Below are 21192 nucleotides of genomic sequence, written 5' to 3' on the forward strand. Positions count from 1 at the left end.
AGCATTATGATTATTAGATTTTTTTTCTGATTTGAAGGTGAAAATAGATTTGTACTGTTATTTTAATTTGCATTTTGATGATGAATAAATTCGCTTTTTTATTTTATTTAAAATTTTTTAAAAGATTTTATTTATTTATTTTTGAGTGAGGGGAAGGGAGAAAGAAAGAGAGGGAGAAAAACATTGATTGGTTGCCTCTTGCATGCTCCCGACTGGGGTCCTAGCCTGCAACCCAGGCACATGCCCTTACCAGGAATTGAACCCATGACCTTTAGGTTTGTGGGAACTATGCCAAACCCACTGGGCCACACCAGTCATGGCTAAAGTTATTTTTTAAAAAATGTCTATCAGAAATTTTCTTATTTCTTTTCTATATTTGTCATATGTGTGCGTGTGGGTCTTTTATTTTTAAACCTTTTAATGTCATTTTGTCTTAGACATGCTTTTTGTATACAACATTGAAGAAAAATTTGAATATTGTTAACCAAATCTGAAACTCTCACCAATAATTGGTAGAATATTAGCCAAATAAGAAAATAGCCTCAAACATAATATGTGCCTAATTTTTCTCCAAAACATTTTGGTTGCATTTGGCAGAGGGACAGACGGATAGATCATTGATGACTGATTCCTTGGGTTGGGGTTTTAGACTGGGACCCAAACATGCATTCAGGTGGAGTGTGTTCTTTCCTGTGTGAACTGGTAACATTTGTGTGAGTCCTTAAGCCATTATAAACAGAAAACTACTAAAATTATGAAGACTTGTCTGCATAAATTTAAGTATAGAAGATGGAACATAGATTGTAGCTATTTAGGATATCAACCTACTTATTTAGGTTTTGGTTTTTTGGTTATAAAAGTTAATACAACAGGAATAATTAGCAATATGGTTACAATAGAGATGCACCTGAGGCTCGAGGGAGCAGGATACTTCAAGTAAAGTATCTCTTTTTTGTTGGTATGACAGTCAACAATACATAAGCAATAAAGTGGTTGTGATAATCAAAAGATGGTTAGATTAAAGTTCTTAAGTAGAAAAAGCCAGCCAAATCTTTTGTATAAGAGTTGTTTACATACCCAATGAACAAAAAGGAGTCAAATCGAGTGATGGCAGAAAATATAAATAAGAATGCCTATTAGAAGAAAATATTTCTTGTGGCTATATTTGTTACATTCATAAATAGTTTTATTTAATTAATTGATTTTTAAAATATTTTATTTATTTTTAGAGAGAGGGAGGGAGGGAGAAAGAGAAGGAGAGAAACATCAACGTGTGGTTGCCTCTCGCACACCCCCAATCAGGGGTCTGGCCTGCAATCCACACATGTGCTCTGACTGGGAATTGAACTGGCAACCCTTTGGTTCACAGGCCAGTACTCAATCCACTGAGCCACACCAGCCAGGGTTATGAAAAGTTCTAAACTATGAGTATCTTTTCTCACCAAGGATAAATTAATCTACTCTTTGTTGCTAAATCTCAGAGTTCTAGAGAGGGCTTTGCATAAACATAGTACGTATAAACTTGTTGAGTTCATAATGGGTTTTCTGAATCTCAAGTTTCCAAAAATAATTGCCTGTTTAGAAAAAGTATCTTCTAAACAACTAATTAAAGTAGCTAATTGAAAGTACAAATCTTTCACTGGTAAAAATATAAATTCTGTCATTAAAACCCAAGATGTTATAGTAAATTAAACTTTTTATTTTTACATATAATTGTTTTCAGTACAATCTCACCCTAAAAGAAAGGACTATGGCCTTAAAAACTTAGAGAATGTCAAAAATTATACTAAGATATAATAGTAATAAAACTTTAAGATTAAAAGTCAATAAGCCAGTTGGCATCTCAAAACAGCGAAGATGTTGTATTGTTTATACTTTACTTTTGGGCACAGAAAGTGTAAAATAAATTTTTATGTGAGAATTAGTTTAAATTACATTCCAGGGACAGACAGGTATTATTATGTACAATAATAGCACTATCTAGTACATAATACAGCATTAAACACACATGCACACATACATATATACATATACCTATGCAGTTTCTAATGGATTAATGGCATAAGAAAAGAAAGGAGAAAGTTTCATTTTGAATCTTGGCCAAAGAAACTAGTTTCTGAGTCAAGAAAATGAAACAAAATCTGCCTCATCTCTTCTACTGAAGAGAGAGAAAAAATTCTAAGTATGCCAAAAGTGATATTAAAACAGAATAACATAAAAATAAAGCAATGAAATGATCAGAGAAAAGTGTGACCCAAAGGTCTGTCCCTGATAGTGTTAAGGACAATGCATATAGCCCTGGAGCCAGGTAGGTTTTGCCTTTTAAATGGGTTTCCTAGGACAAGGTCAGAGGTCAAAGACTCATTCTGAGTCTCTTTGAACTTCATCCTAGAGGATGTGGGTCAGAAATGTCACCATCCTCTTCCTGCTCCTGTGGGACCATATGTAAACAACACCATCACCCAAAAAATCACATGTAGGAGGCTTATTCTTCAGCTAAGAATCATTAAAAAAACAATTCAGATTCCTGATCTGTAATCACAGACCTAAGGATATTTAATAGCCTAAGAAGTGGTAAAAGAAATTTAATAAAAAAGTGATAAAAGATGAAATGTATAAAGCATGTAATATTACTTTAACATAGTAATATACTTAAATATAATCGCTATATTGATGAAAGATATTTTAAGTTCAACATGCTAAAGAATGTAAAATGTAGTATCTTAGGAAAAAATAAGATAAACTGTCCAACATGCCCATAAATCAAAGCAGAAAGAGAGCAAATAAAGAAAAAGGAAAGAAAGAGGGAGGGAGGGAAGTAGAGAGAGAAAGAAAGAAAAAAAGAAAGAAAAGAGTATATTGAAAACGAAGAAAAAAATGTATAAGGGACCATTTAAAAACTCATACAAATTTAAGTTTAAAGTAAAATGGTGTTTTTCCAGCACCATAGGGAAGAGTGTTGAGTTCTGTTATTTCCAATTTTCACTCATGACAAACAGAATGTGGTTACACTTGTGCTAGGAATATGAGGATAAATAGGCCAGTTACCAGAAGTTCGGAGACTTTCTGAAAATTACAATTATTTAATTGAAATAATTTGGTATTAGACAAGCCCTAGGGCTTACTTGGAAAGCTAAAGGAAAAAAAAACTGTCGAATTCAAACTTGTTTTACTGTAAAAATCCTAGTTGCTTTTGTGGTTGGATAAAGAGAGAGAGAAACTTTTACTGCCGACTTTCTCCCCAAATCAGTTTGTATAGTGCCAAAACAAGAGTCTCTGATAGATCTATTTCAACCATAATGTGAAACCTTGTTTGACTTCGAATAAAAACAATTCCAAAGCTGGTATTACACAACAGACATAGTTTATGAGTTTCAATTAGGTCCTAGTTAAATTTTCAGCTCTTCATTGAAACATTAGGTTGACAAATACTACTTGTCCAATTCCTCAGGTCTAACAGACTTTCATCTGCTCTCATCCTACCAGACTAAGATAATTTTAACAGATGGAATATATATAAAAAAATACTGTAGTATATTTTCCCTGTAGCACTCCATTTATGAGGACTACATTTCCCAAGATGCAATGCTGGACACTTCCCTGCCCGCTACTACACCCAAAAGTCCTAAGCAGACGTTTTCTAGGAATATTGGTCTCTAATTAAATGCAGATGTATATATAACTGATATGCAATTAGGGTGGAAGGGTGTGTGTCTGTGTGTGTATGTAGCTTGAGAGAAACAGGGAACCAGCAGATTGGCTTCTTAAAAATATCACTTATTCAATAAGGGAATAGCTTTTTAATTTTTAGATTGCCACAGACCTTATGTTTTTAAATAAGGTTGTAGAGAATGAGAATACACAATTTAAAAAAAAAGTCATCTTGCAACCAGGCATGCTGCTTTTGTTCTATGATTTAGCAGAGTGAGGACTACAACTTTAAATTTTTAATCCAGTTTGATTTTGCAAAGTAGTTGCCCTTTTTGGAACTTCTGGTAATAGGCTGACCTTAACTTCATTCCTAGTTTTCACTTAAGTATTGGCTGGCTGAATAAAAGGAAACACTCTATGAAGAGGCAGTTATTTACATTCATTGCATACAGCAGACATACGGTTTTGCTGAAAATATGCCACCTCTCCATGCATAGAACCTAGCAGGTTTGAAGAAATATCAGTGAGTAAGGCTTTGATAACCTCCACAAGCAGAAATGTCCACGGCTCCTCTTTTCACGGTTGAAGTGTTTTTTGGACACGGGAGGCAGCTCCGGGCACCAGAGTCTGGCTGATAACTTCCCAGTGGACACGATTCACAAGTCTCAAGCCCATTCGATGAGTAGGTGCCTTGTTTACAAAAAGCTGGAGAGAAAAATGTAATGTGGTTAATAATGATGACATTAAGCTATAAAGAAACTAGCACTGTGCCGGATAGGGTTGTCTGCATTTTAATTTATTCAGGACAGAATGAAGGACATGAACTCCAAGCATAGACATAGTATTGAAACACTCATGCTTGTGTATACTAGCAAGTTTTTGACTTGTTTCCAGTTACTTCTGTTATTACCCAGCACAGTGCTTAATACATAGAAGTGTCAGTAAGTAGTTTTTGAGTGAAATTAGAAATCTGCATCTCAGAATGTCACTATCCGAAGAACAAGTTAGCATGGGGGAACCGGTTCTTGTACAAGTTCTCAGCTTGTACACGGTGCTCTTGACAGACACAAAACCCCAAATTGGGCTAGAGCCTCATAACTAAGCTGGCACCTTGGTCACTCTATTTACAAACTGACCCTCCTACCTCCTCCTACCTACAGTCATTATTTCATTGGAGGGCTGGAGGAGTAGAAAGTAAAGAGATTCTTAGCATCAGGCCCAGGGAGGTCAATTAAGCAACTCTCTAAAATTCATTGCAACGGTTTTGGAGTAGAGGAGTCAGGGCCAGAGTCCCTGACCCAAGTGTGCTGTCCTTCCCTTTTGCCCTTGTCTTCCACAGAAAGGGCACTTCCAACCACCCAGGACTGCTCTTGAGTTTCTCTTTGCCAATGAGCATTCACACGCGCATTTGCAACAACAGCAAGGAGGCCCGGTTTTGAAGGTCCTTCTTTTAGGTGTGTCTTGCTATAACTTTGATTAGGAAAGAGAATGTTTCCTTCAAAAGTGTTTCTTGAGAATAACAGTAAAATATTTTGAAAATACCGACTATTATATTTAGTAGCAAGAATACACGCACGTTGTCTCTGTAGTTATAAATTTCCAAGTAAATAGAGAATTGCTCTCATCAAGCCAAATACTGTTCTAACAAAAAAGCAACTTAATGATGGCTAAGTGTTATGAAAATCCTTCCCACCAAATAACATGAGATTCAGTGAAAAAATCCAGGCTAGTTGGTGAATGTGGATTGGAATTATTGACAGTGGAGTTTGACTTAGAGCAACAGAATGTTCCCCAAACAAAGATAAATGGACTTCTTTCAAATATGGGAAATACTCAGGTAATATTTTATAATTGAAAGAAAGAAAAGGTAAAGAAATGCAGTGGCTTTCGGTGATGCTCTCATTTCATCCTACTTATCATCTAGACTCCATCACTGGAGACAAAATTCAGGCTTCTGGTGTGCACGCTGTGCAGGTGGCCTCTACCTTTACATTCCGAGCTGTCTCTCGAGTGGAGATATTCGGTGTAGGTCCCCGCTGGACAGAGTTTGCACTCCAGTTGCCCTTCTTCATCTTGATAAGATCCCATCAAACAGCTTTCACAGCCAAACCGTTCCAGGGAATAATAGGTTCCCAGAGGGCATTTGACTGAAGAGAAAACAAACAGGAAACACAGACCATGGTAAACAACAGCAAGGGCACCCTCAGCTTCCTTTCTTCTTAAAGGGGGGGGGCGGTAATAAAGCCTGCTTCCAGGTAGTCTGCCGGAGGTTTACTCCCAGGATAAACCTTCCAGAAATGCAGTCCTAGAAACAAACAGCAGATTTGTTTTTGAGAAAATGCAAACTCTTGTTTGCCCATCTCAGGGTTTATATCATGGGGACTTCAGAGCGTGTGTGAAAGCTTGGATAAGCCTGATCGTGCAGGGGAAAAACACACAGCTAACCAAGAAAAGGCTGCCGAACAGGATAAAACTATGAACGTTTAGGTTAATTTGAGGCTCTGAGATATTGAGAAACGTTCTGCTGTTCCTCCGATGAAATGGAACGCTTGTCCATTAGACAGCGTCACTTCTAGAGACAAAAAGAGGCAAAGGGGTGAGCCTAAAACAGGTGAGTTAGGTAGACCCTTGTCTCTGCCTGCAAGAATTCCTGTTCACTGAAGCCAAGTGTGAGGCATCCTCAGAGCCACAGCCTCAAGGAAAAAGGCTAATTTGAGGACCTTCCTTCCTCAAAGATTTGGTGTACTATTGGCCAGGCTTGGAGTGATTCCGAACTTCTGAGACCAAAGTGGAACATGAAAGGCTCCTAGCAAAGGTAGCATTATTATAGAGAGGATGCTTGAAATTAGTAGTGAGGTGATTCTGAGGTGTTCGAGTGTGTAAGAATATCCTAGGAACTAACTAAAATGCAGATTCTAACGCTCTGCCCCCCCCCCCCCCAAATGCCAGATACATTCGTTCTGGGTGGGGCCTGGGTCGCAATGCATTGCAGCAAGTACTTCAGGTGATGTTGGCCCGGGTAGTCTGAAGACCACACGAGAGAAATGTGGAATGCTGCTTAAGGCGATTCCTGATCTTTTCTCACAAGGAAACAGGAGCAGGCTCAGAATGACAATTTTAGTGCTTTTGTTGGGCTAAACTGATCTCACTATGAAAAACCCAAGTGAGTTCTGGGGATAGCACTATAAACTGTTGAGGAACATTTTCTGACCGGGATACAAGATCCCTCACCTACAGAGAGATGAAACGAAGATGCATATCATCTGGTTCAGTTGAGTGTAAAGAGTTTGGTTAGAGGAGATCTGCTATTTATACATGGTGACTTATTTGGGGAACAGGCTGTAATGGAACTAGATCATTGCAGCTTAGAATAGGAGTTAGAAGTTAAGGGGCTGGGGGAAGTAGATTGGGGAGTGACTGCTTAATGGGTGCAGGGTCTCCTTTTGGGGGGTAATGAAAATGTTTGGGAACTATGATGGAGGTGATGGTTCAACAACATTATCAGTGTACCCCTGAACGGTACACTTTAATATGATTAATTTCGTGCTGTGTGAATTTGGTGTTGGCTGCCTGAGTGGCAATCTCAGCAACAGCATCTATTATCTTAATGGATTTAGACTTACTGGGTAAGTTCTTAGCCTCACTGGCTTCAGTTTTTCTCATCTGTACAATGTGCTTCATCACAATGGCACGTCACAGAGCTGCTAAACAGCATTAAACATGAGAGGTTTCATCTTGTTAAGCCAGCACAGAGAAGTGGTCAAAAACTATTAGTTATCGGGGCTGCTCCTGAAAGCTGTGAAGTCTAAAGATCGTTGAATAGAACTAGGATTGGAATTCCTCATCTAAAACAGTTTTCTTGTCCTAATCAATAGTGGTTATTTAGACCTTTGAGACAAAATATTAGTAACAACCACACAACAATAGCAAAATGTATGTTTTACTTCAATATCCCATTATAATTGTAAAATGGATTTACTCATCTCATTTAATGCAATATATGTATATACATATATAAAATACATATATATATTAATATGTATGTGTGTGTATACACACACACACACACACATATGTTTTTAATTCTCACCTGAGGATAAGTTTATTGATTTTTAGAGAGAGAGGAAGGAAGGGAGAGAGAGAAACATTGATTGGTTGCTTTCTGTACATATCCTGACCAGGAATTGAACCCACAACCTTCCAGTGTATGGGATGACACTCCAACCAACGGAGCCTCCTGACCAGACCTGTAGCAACTATTTATGATTGCAGGGCAAAGTCTTACCACACATGCGGCCTCTGAGCACCGAGCCTGGTCTGCAGAAGAGGAAAGCCTTTTCTGTCTCTAACGAGTTGCTATCAGCTACAAGTATTTCAGATGCAAGCTGAAAGGAATACAGGGGCTCCTTGTCAAGGGTCCTTTTCAATTGATTTGTGATAGTTTCCAAGGTATTTATGAGTCGTTGCTGGTTTTTCAATTCAATGGTATCATTTCTTTCATCAGGTAAAGGCACACTAGCTAAGATAAAAACAAAGACAAAATAAAACATAACACACACACACGATATTTCAGGGACTCATTCATACTTGGTTTTTACCTAAAAGAAACGGCATATAAAAGGTCTTCCAGGAGAAATAAACTTAAGCCCAACCACTACTTACTAAGCAATGAGTACATAGGTAATATTAAGAACAGCACAATCGTTTTAATGCTTTCTACTGGATCTGAATCACCTTTCTGCAGAGTTCTTCATTACAGTGCATTAAATTCTTGTGTATTCTTGTTTTTTAAAAGTGTGCCTTAGTTCATCATGGCAAGATGAATACAAAGCGGGGTGTTTATTGCTGTCAGAACTATAACAGACATCTCTGATATTAAATTGCAAAAAAATCACAAGACCCAAGGGACCGTGCCCTCCCTAATTTTCAGTTCCAGGGTCATTTATTTCCTAATGATAACCGACAGAGATTTGAAAAGTAGGTCTGCAATCAAGAATTTCACATAATATTATTCTTCCACATAGACAGTTTGTCCTTACCTGTGATGTTAAAAATTAACTTAACTTTGTGGTCAGTTAATGGGGCACTTCTCTTAATCCGTGAAGATCTGGCTTTGCCGGCACCCGTGGGGGTTTCTTGCACAGAGTCCAAGAAGTCATCGTAAGAGTAATCTAGCCGATTAGCTGCCCCCCAGCCACCTGGTCCTGGGCATTTGGGGCAGAGAAACAAAGGGTTCTGCAGTTGCATCTTTATCAGCATGTAGCTTCAAAGGTTAAGCCACATCTCCAGTACCCTTGACTCCTGCTTCAATGACCCATATGCACTGCATAGAGAATTTCATCTGTAATCTCATACTTTTTAGACACTTTGTATTGAATTTAGATGACCAATAATTACACTAAAAGTAGAAAGGAAAGTCTTTATGGAGATACATAGGCATTTCAACCATTCTACCTTTGACTTGATAGTTAATTAGCTTTCGAGATAAATTGGGGCGGGGGTGGTTAATGGCAGAATTTTGATCAATTCCTATTTCCCTTCAGGGTTTGCTCCACTAAAAAAAAATCAGCTTTATGAACGTGATGCACATAAACAGATATCCTTTTATGAAGATTATTCAAGATATCTGCATAGTTTCTGAAGGCAACATATATTTATTTATGCTGGAGGCAACATGGATAGGTGAGACTTTTTAGATGCCCTCAGAATCACTGTGATCAACTATATGGATCCAGATCGTGGCTGCTTGATGTGGTTTTCTTAGTTTTTATCATCCTGATGAGTTTTACCTAAGAGTTCACAATAATTTATTTGATACCCCAAGTTTAATATACCCATAGAGATCATTAAGCACAGTATCAAATTATCCAATCATCTAAAAATAACTTGAGGGGAAAATTAATAAAAGTTCATTTTTCTAGTTTGTCCTACTCTTCTAAAATTATTTTCTTATTTTGCAGATTAGTCTTGCAAACTACCAACATGAAATAATTTAATTACCAATTGCAAAGCCATTTTCATAATCATAATTATATTCAAGGCAGTATTTTTTGGTCAAATCCTCCAGTCTGCAGTCGATGTCGTCAGCGTCACTACAAAATGACGGGACCTGCGAATAAAAAAAAAATGAAGAGGACAAAAAGCAATTCACATCTCTGTGTGCCTTGGCCTTCACGTCTCCGTCAGTAGGAGGGAGGGGTGCTTGGAGCTCTGCCTGTTCTTAAAAAGACGCCTGACCCTGTTCCACCCCTTTCCCTCCCTCCTCTAACTCCATGTGAACCACGGGGATTCCTCTCCTGCCTCTTCTCTCTGTTTATGTCACTTCCCACAAAAGCCCCAGGAATCCTGGGATATCTCTTGTCTCTGAACTGTTAGCTCACATCTCTTTAGATCCTTTTTCTCTGACCCTGGCCCCCACCCCTCTCCCAAGTCAAAACCTGCCTCTGTGCCCTCTGAAGCTCAGTCAGTCATCAGCACATCTCCTACCAATTTTTGAACCTCCTCTTTTATGTTCCCTTCACCTTTGCTCTCCATGGAACCTGACTTTCCAGTTTTCTTATCTTTCCTTTTTTTAATGAATGCATTGGGGTGATATTGATTTGAGACGTAGAAGTCTATAACGCATCATCTGTATATCGTGCTGTGTGTCAGTGGTGGGCCTGGAGGTGGAAGGGTGTCTGCCTTACTCCTCACTGCTGTTTTCAGAATGTGCATCGTCTTGTGCCTCACAGTTCTGAAATGTAGGCAATCAAGCAGGTACACATTGCCCCAACTGTGGCTGTCATCTGCAGCCTTCCTCCGTTCTGAGTCCCTCCCATCCCCATTGCAAGAACATTCAGTAACTGCCCCTGTTCTAATTCTTGGTGATTTCTACATCCACCTAGCTGATTCTTCCATCCCCTTGGCTTCTCACTGCCTCTTGTCATCCAGCCTTACTTCGTCACTTACTCTTGAGGTCACACCCTCGGACCTCATCATTACCAGTAACTGCACCCTCTTCTCCTCCCAGGAATCCATCAGTTCTTTGACCTCAGCCTTTATAACTCATCGATCCTAACACCTCTTCAATGGCCCCCAGCCCCCGATGTCTTCACTTCGTCAGTCACCCATCTTAGATTCCATGGTCCATCCACGTGAACCCCTCCCTTGCAAGCACCCTCCTCAACGTATTTGTCGAGTTAAACAATAAACTAAGAGCTCTGCTTTCTCCACACTTGCACCTATGTGGTCAGTTATAACTTGAGAGAAACACAACCCTGCTTACTGCCAATCCCTCAACATTTCTTTAGTATATTCATTTATGTTTTCCTCGAAAATTCTTTTATACCATCTTTTCTTAAACTTCCAACAATTCCTCCCCAGCCTTTCTAAGATCATTATTCTACATCATTTTTCACTGGTAAAAGGGAAGTCAGAAATGATCCTTCTTCATACACTTCCACCACGTGTACCCACTCCTGCATCTATGTTCCTGTCCTCTTGCCCTCTTGACTGCTCTTTCCCTCACAGTCTACGTCAAGTCGGTTATGACTGCTCAATCTACTTTCAGAATCGATCCACAGTCTAAGCTACCCACTCTGTTAGCACAAGTTATGTAGAGAGCACTTCTGGGGCCTTCAAGATGCTCAACACAGTTAAATATATTGTTTTGCTTTTCTGTAACCACTGAAAGAGTCCTACACAAAAAACGCATGAAAAAGAAAATCCTTAAATGTTCAATTAGCTCATCATAAAAGAAATACAGTCTACACTGGCATTTTTGTCATACTTTAAATGCTAAAGCAGGCATTCTCAAGCCACAGGGACCCTAAGCTTCTCTGACTTTGTGACTCAGAGTGTTTCAAAAAATTTAAAACTTTTTAATACAGATTTACTTATAATTCACTCCAGAAGTGAGTTATACCTATGAATAATACCTATGAATAATTCTAAATATTAGGAGCAAGTCTGGATCACAAAGAAGAAGGAAATCATTAGGATAAGACCCAGAGAGTCTCTGCAAAGCTCAGCAGCATCCTTTAAAATACGACAAACAATGAAGGAGTACCAACAACATACCATTTTCCCCAGGGTCGTCTCAAATGCTTCTGAAAACTTTTTCAACAGATCCGTGTCATCACAACGAGTTGCTTTGTACAGCATCTCAAAGGACTTGAACCCATGGTTTGCAAAACGTTTTACTGGAAAATGGAAAAAACAGCTTCAGTTGGTCAGTGTTTTTAAAAGAGCTATTTAACCTTCCATAAAATAACTGTAACTTAGCATTTAAACTCTAATATGATTTGTTAGATTGTAATAAAAACAAGGGATGTCAGGAAAGGAAAATTTTTAGGCATTAATTAATCATAATAAATCAAATACAAGCCAAACAAGCTCTGGACCCAGGTACCAGGTGACAGATTTGCTTAGGTAAGTTCTTCTTTACCTTCCAGTCGTTTAAGAAAATAAGATAAAAATTGTTTTCATTATATTCCTGGGAAAAATCATAGCTGGATCAAATATATTATATTTCATGTTTATTTAAATTTAAAACATATATGTTTAGGTATTTTCAACCAACAGACATTTAAATTTTTTCTATTATGTGAAATTATATTTCTTGAAAATGTAATTTCACAGAGACAAATTTGTCCTTGGAGAAATTAGACTCAGCAAGATGTCTCAAAGTATTCAGAAATAAGGTCTCCTAATAGCATTGTCATTAAAATCCTACCATCTGATATTCTATGATAGAGGCGAGTGATATTGCTTCTATTACTTCCCAATTTTGGAAAAAAATTAGCTCAATTAACTGGGTTTTACTCTTTTTCCATGACATTGGTGTTTAAACTCCATCATCAGTACTGGATCAAGTATTCACTCCAGATAATGTTATTTACACTAGACAAAGATATTGGGTTATTTTTGTAACAATGCATATTTAAGATTACTGAAGAGTTCTAAATCTAAATCAGATCTAAAGAATACATGACTGATCTCCCTCATTCCATCACATATATTGGGTCTTACTTTAAATGTTACCTATTCTGTAGTCCATGAGATTATACCTTAAGTTCAATTTTACAAGTCAAAAACAACCTGCTGACAAATCTCTTCAGATATTTCTGGTAAATAACAATGGGCGGGTCCAGGTGGTTTTGCCTTAAACCAGATCTTGTCTTGTAGCAATCCAGTCAATGACAAGATTCTGGGGGGGTACTATTTGAAATGGAGGAATGAACATTTCTCTTCTCCACAAATATTTCAAATTCATGGCACCATTTTCTGCTCACCAAACCTCACCCCTATAATGAAAGCAATCTTCCTCCTTAAATGCTTGGAAATGTATACACAAAAGCAGACAAGCACACATACTAACAAAGTCGAGGAAAAAAAAATTACAACGTACTTGCACAGTCTGGCCATTCAGTGGAATATGGTGGTTTCCAGATATCTTCTTCATAAGCACAATAATACTTCTCCATAGACCCTTCTGTGAAATCATAGCCATCCAAGCAACTTAATGTGCAGTTAACTCCGGCAGTATCTTGAGTACATACGAAATCCCCATTTACAGGTGTAAATGGAACCTCACAGGGCGAACCTGTGTTTAAAAATGCATTACTCATATACAGTGGTATAAGAAAAATAAATTAAATTCCAGGAGTCTAAACTGAATTGTAAAAAGAATTCCTTCTGTCCACCATATTCCTAGTGTAACTGCCATCATAAATCTTTCTGATCCCTAGGGAGGCTTAGTTGAAAAGCTGTACCTAAGTGTAATGAAAGGTTGTGCATGTTTCACGAAAAGCTAAAAGTATTTCTGATTTGGGGTTGTAATTTTTGGCATTCTTTACTAAAAATGAAACCTAGACATTATGTAGCAAATGCATTTGCAGAACCTGTCTCCTCAAGCATTCAACATACGCTCGTGACATTACTTTGTACCTTTGGAGAAAATGTTAATCAAATGTTCAAGACCTCTTTATTTATCATGCAGTGAAGTCATAATAATCAGAAACCTAAATAAAATCTGTCAGTGTTTTAACTTTAACAATCTACTGCTCATAGCCTCCTGTGTTTTATATTAGCAATTACATACATCAAATCTCAACTGGATTTTTGGAGACTTAGGGAGAGAATACCTTTAATGACAATGTGAATGTCACATGTTCTGTTATTGCCTGAAGGGTCAGTGGCCGTATACTGCACCACGGTCTCCCCTTGAGGAAAAAGGTCTCCTGGTGTATGACTTCTGGAAATGACCAATCCAGCTCCTAGGAAGGAAAAGAGGGATCCAATTTGGGGGTTATTGGTCTGCAGTCACTTTACTAGTCATCTTATTTTATTTGAATTTTTACTTTTTATTCATACAAACCAGCGAGGTATTCAATTTATGTTGATTTGACCACGAGTAGAAAATAAAAGATGTAATATTTATAACATAGCAACAGCAGACTTAAAATCTCATTAAATTAAGGTATTCTTGCTAAATAAATGATTTTCTTTGAATAGGTCAGTCCATCTGAATATGGGAAATTTAAATAAGAAATCTAATAAATTTGCATTTTTATTGTTGCTTACTAGATTTTATTGAAATCTTAAAGGGAACATCAATTGCATTTGCCCATTTTTCTGCTTTCCTGTGAACTTTTATAGGTTTTTTTGGCAAATGTTTAAGAAATGAGTATGAATACATGGAGCTGCATTAGAGATACTAATAAAAGGCATAGTTTATGCTTCAGGACAAAGTAAGCTTAGAGACTCAATGAATTTATTAGGACCCTTTCAAGTACAACACCTAGCAAAGGTTAATGAATATACATTGAATACACAATGGAGGGAATCCTCATGGGTAGGCAGGATTAATAATGTTAAATTACATATACAGGGGTGGGCAAAAGTAGGTTTACAGTTGCATTTTTGACATTCTTTTGGGTTAAAAAAGCTCCTGTAACAACCATAACCTGCATATCTTTTTCCATATGAACTGTATACCTACTTTTGTTCACCCTTATAATTATAGAAGCATTAAAATACATTACCTTATATAATTATTCAGTCCAATGAAGACAGATATAATTTACTTTACATTTCTCTTTTGTGCTTTTTAAAAGCTTTTTGAAATAAAATATTACTTAGGGTTACCACCCTGGGAACAAAATGCCAGCATCCTCACCTGAGTTGTCTGAGAACTGAGGCTCCTCCCAGGTCACAGCCTGCTGCTTCTCCGAGGCCTGCACTGGGGGTGGGGATCTGCACCTGTCTATGCTCGGTGGCTCTACATCTAAAGGACATGAAGTCAGAGAAAGAAGTCACAACTGACATTAAAAAACAGTGAGGGGTTTGCAAGACAGAATTGATGTCTGCTTGTGCTGGCAAAGAACCCTGACCTTGTTAGACACAAGGCTGACCCTGGGGCCTCTTCCTGATGAGCTACGTTTTATCCCTGGTCTCAACATCAAAACAAAAGGCTGGTTCTTGCATACTGTCCTCTGCCTTTTAAAGAAGAAATACCACGTTACTAAAATCACTGTAGCCACAGTGGTATGAAAGGTAATATGGATGCAGTGGGCATTTGATTTGTGAGTTCCATGAGCAGTAGTTGAGCTGATATATCTGAAAGTGATGAGAACCATCCCAGATAAGCAGAAGGAGAGAAATGACTAATCTAGTCATTGCACTGGGATCACTCCCATGATCCTCCTCTGATTGGAAGAATCAAGAGAGGCTAAATGTAGGAAACAATGAGCAGAGATCTGAGCCATGCTGTAGAATATGTTAGGTGTGAGGAATTGATATTGCCGAAATGCCCGGAGGTTACGTCCGAATTTGCGACACTGGAGTCTAAGAGTTCTAAGGCTGGTGAATTCTAGCTAAAAACAAAGAACAGGATGTGGCTTGATCACGGGAGTCAGGGGCTGCAGTGGAGAGGGGCTGAAAGTCACAGAAGTTAAAGAATTGTGTCGGTGTTGCTGAGCATTGTAATCCATGTTGAAGTGGGGGCTTTGAGCAGGTTTCAAAGCTCTGATTGGATGTGATAGAATTTTTAGGATGTCAGTAAAGAACAACAAAGAAGGTATACAGGAGGTAATTTTAATGTAATTATAGATTTTACATGTTTGAAATGTTTTTATATCCATAATCACATGCCTTTGAGGGAGACTGGACAAATTATTTTTCTAATTTTATAGATGAGGAATCTCAGACTAGCAAATTTAAAGGGCTTACTTGAGGTCCTTAGGCTAATAAATTATAGTTACAAGGCATCAAGTCTAGAGTATTCTAATCTATAATATACGAAGACACATACTCTAAAATTAAATGAGCTGTGACCGTGAGACTACATAGACTTCTGTTTTAAGTCTCATGAATAAATGTTCAGTTTTTTGCTTTTTGTCTTGCTTGGCATTTCACCTTCCTAGACTGTATACTTTGCTGACCAGAGATGTAGTTTCTTTTGCACATGGTTATCTCCACAGAACTTGACCCATCCTGGGTGCTTAGAAAATGTGGCTGAATGAAGAAAGGAGTAGAGGAATGCTCACAGGGGGTCAGTGCTGCTGGAGGTTGTTGAATCAAATCAGTTCACAGTTACATTGAAAAGTCTGGCAGTGTTTATTATTTTCCCAAAGACACTGCAAATGGATATTTCCAAGATTTTTTAAACTTCTCTGATTTTAGCCAAACATTTTAAAGCTGAATCACAGGTACAGGAGTGCTACCAGTCAGACTAGGTAAGACACTGGCAAAAGAAGTGGAGGCACCAGCAGATGCTATGTCTCCGAAAGGGAGAGACGGGCCATTTCAAAGCATGTGAGACAACATTCATTCTGTGGAGTGCTCAGCAACATTTCTGCTTCCTCTCATTTATCAGTAAGACACCAACACTCTGTCATCCGAGGAAAACAAGAAAATGCAGGCTTTGGAATATTTTCTGTCTGTCTCTGCCTTTCTATTCCCCCGCCCAATCCTTCTCTCCCGCTCCTGGACTCCCTCCTTCTCCTGCTTCCTCTCCCCATTTCCCCTCTCTCATAATTTGACAATTCAGCTAGTGTCTAGCTAGACACTTGAGTACACATGTTATCATTCTCCATGCTGACTCGACATTGTGAAAAATTAAAACATGGCAAACTCTTGAACCACATTTCCATAAAAAGCAAATACAAAATATTTTCATGCGACTGGTAAAGTTCATGTTTAAAACATTAAAAAAGCAATGAAAAACCCTCAGTACTATAAAATGAATTGGATTGGGTTTTACTTGACTCTATATTGACTTATGCCAAAAAAAACTATAATTTCTGGAGTAAGGAGCCAGTTTTATACATATTAATTATTTCAAGAATGTATGTAGAGTTCTTAAAATAAATTTAATGTGTTGAATTGAAAAATAAACACATTAAAATATATCAGAGAAAAATGTCACAAAATGTCAATACTTATATAGAGCTTAATGGGTTAGGCACTAGTAGAAGGGGTGTATACAGTTTAATTAAAAAGCTCACAATAGCTCTATAAGGCAATATATTTATTAACTCTATTTTTGGACAGGGAAATTGAGACACTGAGAGAGAGGTGGCTGGTCACATTGCCTGTAAGTAGTAGTGCTGGATATGGACTCAAGCAGTTTGGGTTCAGTGTTGATGCTCTTGACCATGGCAGAAGGCTGCATATCCTACTTCTCCACGTACTAGGTCTTGATATTTGGTAGCTACTGAATATCTACTAATTTGACTGAAAGCACAAAGATCAATTGGGTGATGATACAGTAAATCAAACTAAAAAATAAGATACAAAAGGACTGATCTATAATAGTGGTTGGGAGGATAGAGAGACTGAAACAGATTTCAGAGACACTAAGTTGATGAAACCAGTATGTGAAAACTTATTGGGTATTAGTGATAAAGGAAGAAGAGTCAACGGTGACTTCCAGATTTTTGCTTCGTGGCTAGGTTGCTGGTTGTACCACTTTCTGAGTTAAGAAATATATTATAGTTGGCTGAATGTGAAATGCCTGTGAGACATTCACATGGAAAAGCTCAGTAGATGGTTTTATATATTGATTTGAAATTCAGAAGAGAGATCTGATCTGGAGATGGAAATCTGGGACTTGTCAGTTATCAAAATCACCAGGAAAACCATACAAAAAAAGAACCAAGGCTAAAGCCCTGGGACTGATCCATATTTGAGAGTTGTTCTGAGAAAGAGAAGCTTAGGAAAGCAAAAAAGAAGGATAAATGAGAAAAATTGGGGAAAAACAGAAAAGACTACCTGGGAAGGAGCCAGTTTTGAGAAGGAGACTATAGCGAATAATGTAAAATCTAAGGAAACAGCATATAAAATAAGGACTAAAAAGTGTGCCTTAGGAGTACGGTAAGTAACTCTAGAGATCGTGGTGGAAGTAGTTTATATGAGTGAATGAGATAGAAGCCAGGCTTGAATGACTTGGACAATAAATGACTGTTAAGCCAAAAAAGATGACAACCATTGGGAACTTTCCAAAAGGCTCATATGGGAGAAAATCAAAGGCAAGTAGTGACAGCTGAAGAGCATGTAGGTTTCAATGCCAGTAGGAACACTCAGTAGGAGGGGAATTGTTGAAGATAAGGAAGCAAAGTTCTGGAGGAACAGGATTATTTTCACAAACCAACCCAAGTCATGTGAAGACTTACCGATGACCTTGATATGGAAAGTGCAGCTGGCGTGGTTACCGGATAAGTCTGTTGCTGTGTATGTGATAGCAATATCTCCAATTGGGAAAAGGTAAGGTGGGGTAAAAGCTGGATGAACGCGGATCAACACCTTTTGGAGTTAAATGATAGTTTGAAAATTAAACTTAATGTCAATAGTGCACTTATTCTGTTTTGATTTATATAGTAAGAGTAAAGTTAAAATGACACAATATTTCATATATAGCAAAAAAGGAAAAAAAAAATTGGCAGTCTTTTGGTGCGTTTCTTTCCAGACTATTCTATTTGCATAGTCTGTAACATGAGCACAATCTGAAATGCTGTTCCCTTTTTTAAAAAACATAATTATCTTAAAACATTTTTTATGTTATTACATAGTCTTTAGAAGTTAAGATGGCTTTTTAATTGCATCTATAATGTTCCGCAGAATGAATATATAACTGAAGAAAAACCTGTTGAAAGGCATTTAAATTGGTCTCATATTTTACTATTGTAAACAGCATGGGGATGAACAGTTTTACACAGAAAATCTTAAAATATTTTTATTATATCCTTACAATAAATTTTCATGAACAGAAATACTAACCTCAAAGTCATTAACATTTTATCGTAGGTAACACAAAATTTCTTTCCCAAAGCATAGTATAATTTGCATTCCTATTGTCAAACAGTTGATAGTGTTGGTATCCAAGTTTCCACCCAAAGTTCCCTAATCTATTTTAAATATCATGCTTTTTGGTAAGTCAAAACTATATAACCAGGTCATTCTTTTAATTTGCAGTTTCTTAATGTCTCACACTAAGATTAGATTCTCATATGTTCCCATGGTATAGATATAGTCTTTCCTTTTCGTATTATATGTTTACCTTCTTAGTCCATTTGAAAATTATATGATAAAAATAAATTTGTATTAATATGTTATGTAATAAGTATTCTAACTTTTGACAAGTTTGAAGCATTTTCCTCCAGTTTGCTACTTGTCTTTTAATTTAGGAATTAAAAAAAATACTTTCGTAGCCAAATACACATCTTGTTCATTGTATTTTTAAACTTCTAATTAAAAACTCACAGCTGATCATTATTCTATCAAATGAGTCATGGATCAGTAGAGTGTATATAGAGAGAATGCTATCATTAGAGGATTAGTAAATCTTCAACATCAATCACATTTATAGTATTCTTAGAATCCATTTGAAAAAGGACACAAATACTTGCATAAACCTTACCTTTTCCCCAGAGTTGTCTTCAGCTGTTGGGATTTGCCAGGTGATATTAGCAGAGTCTTGCTGTTCCTGAGTCTTGGCCTCTATGTCCCTAGGACAGGTGATTTGAGGAGCCTCCACATCTGACTCAGAAAATACACAAATCAAGAGATATGTTGAAAATTAATTCTATGTCATTTAAGAATGAGATACAGATATACTAATACTGTGTGACTCATCTTTTCCATCTCGATTCCTGATTGACGGAACGTACAACTGCCTTCCGGATAATTTATCTCAGCATGGCCTGCTAGGATCTTGATAAATTGATAGTTGCTCACCTCAGCCTCACCTTTACAGACCTCATACTGGGATCTCCATGTTGAATACTTGCAGTCCCATGAAGGCTCCATGATCTTTCTTCAACCTTTGCGTATGTTCTTGCATTTGCCTGAATCGATGCCCTCTTCCCGCTTTACCTGTGTAACTACTACTTCTCCTTTAATTCTCAGCTCCTTAGAAAGCTCTCTCTGACCCTCCTTGGACCACTTTAGGTGCTCCCTCCACAAGGTCCCACAGCTCTGTCCTTCCTAACCATAAAACTCAACATGCCGTTTTGAAACTTAATTGTCTCCCCCAAAAGAATTTAAGTACTTTGAATGCCAGGGTATTTCCTGTCCCATTGTGCTATATAATATCTGACATACACAAGGGCCTTGATAACTAGTTTTTCAATGAAATAAATAAACAGAAAAAAATGGAATGTTTTCTGGCAGAAAGGAACTACATCTTAAAACAAGGGCTCTCAAGTGGAATGAATTAGTAGTGCAAAAAGGTACTGTCAGGACAAACAACAAATTCAAGTCAAGGATATCTTGTGCGGTGTGAAACTCTGCAGTAGAGACACTGAATTAGGAGTGGTAAAATTACACATATTCACAGTAGTGACTGTAGAGCGAAGCTCTTATTATATAATAGCTTGACTGGATTTGGAATTTAAAGTTGACATCCATTTTCTATCCATATTCTTTGGACATCGCTCCATTTCCTTCCGGCATTTAGAGATGTAAAAGAGAAGTGAAATGTGGGTGTCTGATGCTTCATGCCATTTCTCTTTTCTCTCTGGAAAATTATTTAATACTTAGCTGATTTCCAGCTCCAATATTATCCTTATTTTTATATGTCTTCTGTCCCTGCCTGGCATGTTGTGACTGGGTTTTGTAAATCCACCATTTTGAAATAGAAATCCTGACAGTGTATACTGGGGTAACACTTTCATTTTATCGTGAGTTCGTAGCAAAAGTTGCAAAGAAGGACAGTCCCACAATGCACCAATACGTCATCACGTCAGAATTTGGTTTTTAATCTGATCAACCTAGAATACCTACCTTCACAAACAGCTGTCTGAACTCTGGCGCTCCATTTTCCAGAGGTGGTACATCTCACTTCTTCTCTGACTCCAGATAAAATGAATCCTTGGTGGCAACTTAGCTGACAAATTGTCCCAGGTTTGGCTGGCTGCCTGCCACAGTTTGGGGGAGAAATGATGACACCTCTGGGCTTCTGAAAGGTGGGGCACTGGCGCTCTATTGCAGGGAAATGAGAGACTGTTATTTGTGCGCTTCATTCCCTTTATCCTGCACAATGCTTGTCAGGCCAACGTCTTT

General features: G+C 37.7%; 1 protein-coding gene across 1 annotated transcript in view; it reads right to left on the reverse strand.

The window, feature by feature from the left end:
- The window catches only part of SVEP1 (sushi, von Willebrand factor type A, EGF and pentraxin domain containing 1), a 164422-nt gene that overhangs the window by 73858 nt on the left and 69372 nt on the right, over positions 1-21192 (reverse strand). Inside the window, exons 7-18 of the mRNA XM_090274555.1 lie at positions 20914-21111; positions 19550-19668; positions 18306-18435; positions 14810-14917; positions 13776-13907; positions 13040-13234; positions 11710-11831; positions 9652-9760; positions 8691-8855; positions 7937-8170; positions 5637-5798; positions 4195-4356 (exon numbers count right to left, since the gene is read on the reverse strand). Of these exons, the coding sequence (XP_090130681.1) occupies positions 4195-4356; positions 5637-5798; positions 7937-8170; positions 8691-8855; positions 9652-9760; positions 11710-11831; positions 13040-13234; positions 13776-13907; positions 14810-14917; positions 18306-18435; positions 19550-19668; positions 20914-21111 (1836 nt within the window). The remainder of the gene's footprint in view (positions 1-4194; positions 4357-5636; positions 5799-7936; positions 8171-8690; positions 8856-9651; positions 9761-11709; positions 11832-13039; positions 13235-13775; positions 13908-14809; positions 14918-18305; positions 18436-19549; positions 19669-20913; positions 21112-21192) is intronic.

The sequence above is a fragment of the Furipterus horrens genome, unplaced genomic scaffold (genome assembly GCF_987537825.1).
Source record: "Furipterus horrens unplaced genomic scaffold, mFurHor1.1.pri manual_scaffold_4, whole genome shotgun sequence".
NCBI lineage: Eukaryota > Metazoa > Chordata > Mammalia > Chiroptera > Furipteridae > Furipterus > Furipterus horrens.